The sequence below is a fragment of the Phoenix dactylifera genome, chromosome 14 (assembly GCF_009389715.1).
Source record: "Phoenix dactylifera cultivar Barhee BC4 chromosome 14, palm_55x_up_171113_PBpolish2nd_filt_p, whole genome shotgun sequence".
Lineage (NCBI taxonomy): Eukaryota > Viridiplantae > Streptophyta > Magnoliopsida > Arecales > Arecaceae > Phoenix > Phoenix dactylifera.
In genome coordinates this window covers 6628371-6637653 of record NC_052405.1, presented here as the reverse complement: position 1 = coordinate 6637653, position 9283 = coordinate 6628371, and the positions used below count along the sequence as shown (strand labels likewise).

Below are 9283 nucleotides of genomic sequence, written 5' to 3'. Positions count from 1 at the left end.
AGCCAGAAGACAATCTCATTCAAGCCTGTTAAGATACTATCATCGTTTGATGTGAATCTCAGGTTCAATCCAAAAAGTTTAATGAAAAGTTAGAATTGGATTAGTGGTGTATGAACAGAGAATGATATTAGAGCTTCATATCCATCCACCAATCCATAATGATACTATCCTCAACTGCATGCTTGAGTGGGATATGATGCCTGTAGACTTGTGACTGCTCTCACTTGGGTTTTCTAATAAATAAATCACACCACTACTGCACTAATTTTAGTAAATCCTAACTTATCCAAGGCAAGACAAGAGATGAGCCATCCTCGCATCCCATGCTTAACAGTAGCAGATTAAAATTTTATGTAGATCGGTTATGACCTACAAACCTTGTCCTTGAGCTTAAGCGAAAGGCTTATTTCATATTTCTCTCTCTCTCTCTCTCTCTCTCTCTCTCTCTATATATATATATATATATATATATATATATATCATCTTCAGGTACGTATTGGAGCATATATAGGATAGGCTAAGTGAGGCCCATCAAGAGCTACATGTTGATTAAATAGGACGTGCATGAAAAGATGAGAGGCTAGTCGAGTGCAGTGTACTCGCAGCAGACACGTGGACCACAAGATCCCATAACATGCATTACATTGTCATTTAGTACTATATATTGTTGGTTTCTCTTCTTAAAGGACTACTATTATAAGTATTTTATGACTGTTTGTCAAGCATAAGAACAGTATTGAGATATTCGCAGAATCTAAGTTAAGTTCCATTGAATCAGGGAGCTGCTATGTCTTATCTAGCTAAATCAGGCCAAATGAGATGAGACAAATAGCCTTGATTGTATCTATAGGTTGCACACATGCCTATGTTGCAGAACGTGTGTATTTTACTCTCTAAACATGCATGAACTCTCATGAATCTCTCTAAAGAACAATTAATGACAGCAGAAAAAGAAAACTCCAACAGTTATAACAACTCTAAATTTGAATGCAATAGGTAAATTTAGTAGAGCTGTAACCCTCCACCTTGCACTCCAATTTACATGCCATTTTCAAAAAAATATTTATATGGCACCAGACATGTTAATTGTTCTTCATGGTAAATTAAGCCAGTGTCTGCTTTTTTAATTTTGCATCACCTGGATTTGGCATGGGCTTATTGAGGTTCAAGAATCTAGATGCATTTTCACAAAGGCTATAAATGAATCACTTTATTTTTCCTTTTTGAACTAGAAAAAAAGAACTTCGAAAAGTGCCTTACAAAAGACTTCCATGGATATGCCTTGTAACACATCTGAAGAGTTACCAGGCAAGATGAACTCTAGATTTTTTTTTTTTGATTGAAAGGGAGGCAAGATGCCATCCGACAGACTTCAGATACATTTTACAAGATGAAGCTTCAAATGATCCCATCCAAACTCTTACACCTAGTTATTTGAAAAATCCTACTTTTGGTTTAACTTCTACCACTGAATTAAGCAAACACTCAAATCTTGCCTCTAAATGCCTCACCCTCGGTTATAATTAAAGTTAAGACAATCCACCATCGATCATCTTGTTGTCAGCACTCACAAGGAACTACACTAAAAAGAAATATGCAATTCAGTTGTTACTCAGATGCCACAATCCATATTCAAATTTGACTGGTTTCAGCATCAGTTTTTAAATTACACACCCAACTTCTAGCTGTTTGCCACTGGCAGAGCAAGAAATATGCTCTACCTATTGAGTTCAAAAATTGCAGCAGAATGCTAGAAAGAGTACCAACTTGTCTCTTAAAGCCCCACACCAACTTAATATTGCATGGACTGAACATGTAAACATGGGTTAGGATACCTTATAAAAGGTCTATCAAGTGGGAAAGCTGGTGTGATGGACCTTCACAATATCCCATTAGGCTTCATTTCCTAGGCTCCTGTAGAACATGATGTGAAAAGATGTGCTTGTGATGAGGGGGGAGTCAAAAAGTGCAAACCACTATAAGAGCAAAAAGCTCCATGGTTTGTGTGCACGATGGAATGTCAAGTAGTAAATGGTAGATACTAGTTGCTAGGCTAGTGGCCCCTCTCATGAGCTATAAACAAAAATTGGTGACCAATGAGTTCATTTGAAGGCCACTCACTTGTTTTTTTAAAATTTTTAGTAAAGATGAAGGGAAAATCGTAGATATATAAAGATGGTACAGACCTTAAAGTCTCAAGTGCCATTTTCCACGCTTGTAGTGCTTCAAGGAAGACTTAAGTGGATACTTGTCGCTGCTGCTTCTTGGTTTCCTTTAAATAAAGAAAAAAAAGGAAACTAAAGTTATAGTCACTGCGTGGAGAGGGTCTTCCCTCGGAGTTTATGTTGGTTGATTGGTGGAACCCTTTGTCTTCTCTTACCTTGGATCAAGTCACAAAGTTTAGTGCTGTCAGCAAAAGGACTGGACCTTTCCCTACCATATTTCCCTGTGGAAATGGATCAGAATCCACCCAGGCCAGCACGGCCATGGCTGGAACCCCGTATTACTTTGAGCCAAAAGCACTCATATACACAAGTGATCTATTTTTCCTTCCACATTCACTGAGCCTGCCTGTTCCTAAACTACCTTCTTGACTTGTTACGAACAGAGGATTGACTTTAACTTCGGCAGAACCTTATTCAGTCCAGTTGGAGATTTCACTTGGCACCCAGACCAAATCTGCATGCTTATATTAAATCTTTTTTTGGTCATGCAACATTACCTAGTTTATGTTATTTGCTGTGGTTCTTTCATTATGGACTGAATTCAAATGCTGTAGGTCGAGAAAACTTACAATCATCATCATCATCATTGCCATTGTAATGTCAAATTTTGTTTTGAAATTACGTAAAGCTCGTGGACAAAATGGTTTGGATTCATCAAGATATGAGATAAATATACTATTTTCTTTTGAGATGGTTCGCAGACTTGTGATCCTCACTTAAATGAACATTTATATTACTTTCATAATCTGCACATCCTTCAGTACTTAACCTGACTGTTACAAAAATTATGTTCAGTGAATTATGTTAGTGCCACAGCTATGCATGACCTTGTTTCACCCCCTTTTTTTTTTTTAATGATCGAGAACGATCATTTATTTCAAGAAATGGTGCCACAATTATCCAAGTTAAACATTTGGGGGGAACATTTTGCAAGACTTGTACTTGGAGCCTTCTCCAAACAAAAGAGGGACACAGCTACTATATTCTGATTTACAGTGACAACAATAAACTAATTATGTCTTGGAAATATTAAAGCATCCCTACCATCTACTGACTGTAAACCACATGTCATACAAATTTTGAATACAATCTCATAGAGACACAATGAGATTCTTGTACTGAAATAATGTTATAGCCATATGTGAGTACCAAATATTTTAAATCAAGAAGAGGTGGTTAGAGTATGGTGCTCCAACTTAATGCACCAAACATGTGCTTCTCTGTGATTCTTCTTTTGGTGGTTAAGTGCTTCTTTCTGATTCTGATTGCAGAGTTATGATAAAATAAGTGCTTCTAGATTATTACTAGTAAGCTTAAATGTTGGATGGTATGGTTGACAGGGACAACTTTGTTCCAAAAAAATGTCTGTTGGTCATGGTTAGACCAAGCTTTTAGATTTTTTTTTTTGTTGGTGGTTTGGGGGAAGGATAATATTTTTCTTTTTCATCACAAGGTATTACGTTAATATAGATTTCGTTGAGATAATGAAAAAATACTACTAAAGAAAGACTAAAGAAAGCAAGGAATAAAAAGAAAATGAAAGGAAGAGACAACAAAAAAGAAAATGCAAGAGAATTAGGTGGAGAGGTTACAGAGGAGAGAGAGGGAGGCAGCAGAAGGTTGCTAAGAACTACAAGCATAATAAAAAATTGTTTCAATTATTGAAAAATTCTCACATTGTTCACATTTTTTTCCCCGGCTATATGATTCTTTGGATTATTCCCAGTCAGTCAAAGCTTACTGAGAATCTTTAATTTAATTAATGAATAAGTAACAGCTGATTCATACGATAATTAATAATGCAGTTGTTTTTATTTATTATTTATTGCTCTTGCATGATCACTATGGAAAAGTATGAATAGATTTGTATTCTATTTTCGCATATCTCTCTGAGATTTAAATTGTGTAAATTCCTTCTAAACTTTTTGATAAAATTTCTTTTTCAGAATTCTAGATCATTGTACCTCCTCCAGCAATTCCAGGACCACCAAACTTGTGGTCATATTTAGAAGGTGAGAAACAATAAACTTCTTGGTTAAAAACTTCATCTCCAATCAAGATGAAAGGATGAATATAGGAAACAGATTCAATTCCTAAGCCGTCCATCATGCAGAGGCTAGATTGCTCTCTTTTTGTGCGCGAGCGAGCGTTAGTATTGATATATGAAGCATTAGCTATAATCAGGCCAGTAACAAAATATAAAGTACTGTACACATAGATGCCCAGTGGATGGAAATGAACCCATTCTCATTACAGCAGAATTACAACATGAGTGACACACTCTACACTAATAACCATCCTGGATTCCCAATGACAGCCATTGGATTGATCAAGATGTTGTCATGATTGGGACTCACCCAACAGCAGACCAATGCCAAATTGCCCCATCAAAAGTAACGCCTGTGTCTGGGACTCCACACAACAGTTCTGGCGTAAACAAAACGAGCCTCATTTTCACCAAGAACTTTGTAGAACAAGCAACTCCATTATGTTACAGAGTGACATGATACAAAGCCAAGCCCCAAGTTCTCTGATAAAGATGAGAGAACGAACATAAGACTGGCTTAACAAAACTCAGCTCGTCGAAGCTAGTGGCACAGAAGCTAATGGTACAGCTGTGGAAGGGTTCCGATGAAGCAACTGGAATTTTTTTGGTTCTGGCAACTCAGGAGCAGGCAGCATAGTTTGGTCCGACATTAGTCGTATGAATGATTCAAGAGCGAAACGCATCCAGTCATACCGACAAAGTTTAAATGCCTCCCTCACTTGTATCTGATTTAAGAATAGTAGTGTTAGAAGGGGGCCTGTGAGTTCTCAAATGATGCACCTGGTTTGTATACCATATAATTGGAGTGCAATTAGATACTGACCCATCTCCTTTTGTGGCTCGCCTGTTCTGGCCAGCACTGAAGCTCCTCGGTGACCTTCAAGGCATATATGTAGCCCTTGCAGGTTCCTTCATGGCTGCAACTATTCTGTCTGCTCTTGCTTCTAAAAATCCAAGAACCCAGACAAGTTTCCTGAAGACAAGAAAGGACAATGATCATCACAATGCTTCAACTAATGGTGAACAAGTTCACACACACACACACACACACACATGCACGCCCCCCAAGCATAATTGCTCTGTGGTTTTCTGTCTGCACCCTTTCCATGGTTATTACTTTACCTACCCCACTGATTATCGGCTATTTTAAGTTATTGAAGAAAAGGATGATGCCAAAGTACTGCAGAAATTATAAAAATGAGAGCAACGAGCATTCGAACCTTTTAAATCAGATAAATCATTCAAAGGGAGAAAACAGAGTCTCCTTCCAAAAGAGATAAATACACATGATAGATAACAGTCCTGAAGTTTTGGTTGAATTGTTAAATGGATGGTTTTACCAGCATTCAGATGATAAATTAATAAAACATGATCCTAAACCAATTTTTGTATACTAATAAAATATTTTCAACAGGAGGATCAGTAGCAGATAGGAACTTACCTAACTTTTAGCTTTAAAAAAAAAAATTGTGGTAATGGGGGATTGAACCCGACATGAATCAAGGATCAGTCGGAGATAAGAACCCTTGAATATCAGATGCAAATACTACGAAGAACGACATTATGACTCTGTATATACCCTATTCATCTGTCTCAGTTACTCAACTGATGTGCTAAGGAGCTCCTAATTTAATGAAACCAAAGGAGAAAGGAAAATGTTTCCCTTTCCCCCTTCTTGTATCCTTATTTTGGCACCAGACTCGAGTACATAGCCATGTTTATAGCTCCACCTTAACAGAATATTGAAGAAAAGTCAACCCATAAAGTTTTCACTTAACTTTCCTGGTTGGTGGTTCCAAAGCATGATATCGTTGCAACAACATCAAAGCTCGAGCAGTTCCCCCAACATCAAGTACCTCTTTTTAAATACCATGATGTGCTTCTCCCACTTCTGAACTTACAAGATGCTTTAGGAAGAGAATGAAGCACCAGAATTTAGAAAAATCAGACTATTTTTACAATGATATAAACCTGAGTGGTTAACTTGCTCAAGTAATGTGAGCATCATCACCGAACAGATCGAGCAGTACAAGAGATAGGCAAGCAACAGATAGATCACATGCATATCAGTTGGGTAAGGTGGCAGATCAATGATATTAAATTCACCTAAAGTGTTAAAGAAAATGCTCGAGGAATGGGTTGTTGAAGATGGAAAGTGGAAACAATATAATTTGTTTAATATAAGAGTGATGAGCACCACGAGGTTGACAAACATGTTATATGCGTTAAACGAAAACTTTGGCTTTTTAAACGAAAATACAATTATTTAAATAAGTAATTTGGATGTTAATCCTGCTACCGAGGAAAATCACCTTTTTTTTTTCTTCAGTAAAATGCAAATCGGACTCTAGATATAGAAACTAAATGCAACAAAGGAGCAATGGACCATATACTTCATAGTACCATCAGCAAGACTCTCCTAGTGTTTGCATCACGATAGAGAAATAACAAAACTCATGTTGCAAATGCAAATTTACAATTAAGCCAATAACAAGTAATATTTAAACTTTAGAATTAAGAGCTTCTAAGTGTCAGTTTCATATTTTTAGAGTATATGGAACAGCCTTCTCATATAGTATTCTAATAGCCCTTGCCATAACACTTCCGACTCTTCTATGCTAATTTCTATTTTTAACCGAGTTCAAAGATTCATTTCATCAGGACCATCATTCACTCAGATACAAAGCATTTACCTTGTTATCTGATTCTTCCTCTTGGTTCGTAGGAAATTAAAATCACTCATGATATACACAACTCAAGACATGTTTTCACATGTAAATGGGGAAAGAAATTTGACTCAAGAAAGCTACAGTAACTCTAATAAAACCGACCACCCCATGTCCGCAAACAATAAATTTAGATTAAATACTTACGCTAATAATCCCGTCCACACCTGCCTCCTCCCAAGCTTCGCGGCGTGCTGCTTGTTCTACACTCTCATCATTCTCCCATCCACCCTGATGACCAAAAAATCAATTCTTGAACCTTGTCAGAGAAAATTAATATACTTCCAAAATCAAACTCTTGAAGCAAATGGAACAGAAAGTTGCACCTTTGGGAAGATAAAATCATCTCGATTCGGTGAAGAAACCATGAGAACTTCCAGCCTATCTATCAAATTGCCACTGTGAGACTCTGTGTCTGTTTTTTGTCTATAAGGAATGCATCTGTTTCCACCACATGAAAGAAAAGTTCAGAAAAAGAAAAAGAAAATTAAATTTTGGACAATTATACCAGAGAAGACAATAGAAATCATATGTTCTTTAAAGCTTAGATTGACAATTCATACGGTATAGATCAACACCTTATAACATAGTCTGCCTGATGCACAACCAAAAAACAGCATCTCGCATGCTTGCCATAGTCAATGGATCAAGAATATCTATTAAATAATTGCAGCTACTTGGCACCGCTAGTTTAGATCAAAGACACCATTGAACTCCTACTCAGTCATCACGCGAACTTTTCCTACACCGATACGTAAGCTGCTTCTAGTTAGATATGATCATGGCTACAATTTCTGTCCAATAGAACCCAAGTATGAATCCATCCCACACATTTACTACGTCATGAGAAGATGTCATGTAACACTCAACCAGGATCGCAGCAAAGACCCCAGTATATAAAAAGAAAACAAGAGGTAATTGGCTATCGAATTATTGCTTCCTGTACTGTGGCTTATGCAATCTGATGTGCCACCTTTGCATGCCAACATGTCCGGTGATCGAATAGTTTAGCTTATTAAAATGGTCTTATTCCTAGCATCACCATTTACATCATATCCATCTGGTTATTTTAGGAATGCTGCTATACAAACATCAATATGGAGAGAAAAATATTTAATCTCTCCTGTTTTTCGGACATCAGCACAGTTTGGTCATAGGCATCAAATCCAAGCCAAGATATTCTGATAAAAATAAAATAAAAATCAAGTTTTTAGAGGAATCAGCCAAGGAAAAAGGCATAATACCCTGCGACAAGCCGATACCCATTTTCGTAACGCTGCTGATGGCGCCCCTTCCGAGCTACCAGAACCAACGACATACTTCGGCGACAAAAAAAGCTGTGAACTTTAGAGAAGACAAAGCAGCAAGCACATAGAAACAGATGAGAAGAGGCTAACAGATCAAAAATCCTAGTATAAATACGCGAGAGAAGCTCTGTTTCACCTGAGATATCAGCAACTCTCCAAACCCAGAAACAGAGCAACAGCCTCAGAACCTCCACCTCACAATCCGGAGCTCCATTCCCTCTTGGAAACCAACCAGACACACTCTTTACTCAAAAGGACCACACCTTTCTCCTTCCAAACAGCATTCCAAATAAAGAAGAGAACTGCGAGAGCAAGAGAGCAAAAGAGAGATGGATCGCCGAATCCGAAAATCTCAAGCAAACGCTAGAGAGATAGAAGACGAGCAGAAGAGGGCTTCTCCAAAGCCGACCACCATATGTCACTTCTGCCGCTTCCCGCCGAATTTAATGCTTCCCGGGTCAACGAAACCGCCCAAAGCTCCTCTTTTTTTCCGAATAAAAAACCGATCTTTGTATTATATTCCGACGCCCAAACCCTAAACCTAACAAAGCGAGCAACCCCCGAGGACTGGAGAAGATGGAAATGGAATCGAAGCCGAGAAGAGAAGACTTAGATTATATCACAACAACCCACAATTATGCAGTTGGGATCTTTCACAGAAGCCGTGGCTCCGTCGCCATTAAGAGAGAGAGAGAGAGAGAGAGATTTCGCGCGGGACCAATTCAACTCCCTCGGATCGAGGTTGGGGATCAACTATCACTCGCGAATTTTCTTTGTCCTTTCTTTTTTTATTTGTTCGGTTCAATCATGATAAGGCGGAGGGAGTTTCTAGACCATTATTTTATTCCTTGATCTCTGATTTTTCGGCTTATTTTATATGTTTATAAATATTTTGCACGTAGAACCCTAACTCACATTGTATTCATATATTAACTTCCAATGATCATTTTTACATATCAATCCCTGGAAACTATGTAA

The 9283-nt window shown here is 37.8% G+C and overlaps 1 protein-coding gene across 2 annotated transcripts; it reads right to left on the bottom strand.

Moving 5' to 3' along the window:
* Window positions 1-4414: 4414 nt before the first annotated feature.
* On the bottom strand, window positions 4415-9058 carry LOC103712374 (nudix hydrolase 12, mitochondrial-like). Of its 2 annotated transcripts, none has more exons than XM_008798880.4 (6): window positions 8442-9058; window positions 8243-8335; window positions 7325-7439; window positions 7146-7229; window positions 5096-5245; window positions 4415-4997 (listed from the first exon to the last, which is right to left on the bottom strand). In XM_008798880.4, the coding sequence occupies exons 2-6, from the start codon at window positions 8314-8316 to the stop codon at window positions 4800-4802; spliced, it is 621 nt and encodes a 206-aa protein (XP_008797102.2). In that variant the 5' UTR covers window positions 8317-8335; window positions 8442-9058; the 3' UTR covers window positions 4415-4799. The 2 variants fall into 2 exon arrangements, with proteins under 2 accessions (XP_008797102.2, XP_008797101.2); XM_008798879.4 differs by having other exon boundaries at window positions 8243-8342; window positions 8442-9056.
* Window positions 9059-9283: the final 225 nt, after the last annotated feature.

What these genes read in the sequence shown, in the direction of transcription:
- LOC103712374 (XM_008798880.4), bottom strand. Translation starts at nt 8,316, where the DNA reads ATGTCGTTGGTTCTGGTAGCTCGGAAGGGGCGCCATCAGCAGCGTTAC. An exon ending in GTGTGGACGGGATTATTAGC is followed by an intron (nt 5,246 to 7,145) that starts GTAAGTATTTAA and finishes TCTTGTCTTCAG; the next exon opens with GAAACTTGTCTGGGTTCTTG. An exon ending in CGAGCCACAAAAGGAGATGG is followed by an intron (nt 4,998 to 5,095) that starts GTCAGTATCTAA and finishes TTCTTAAATCAG; the next exon opens with ATACAAGTGAGGGAGGCATT.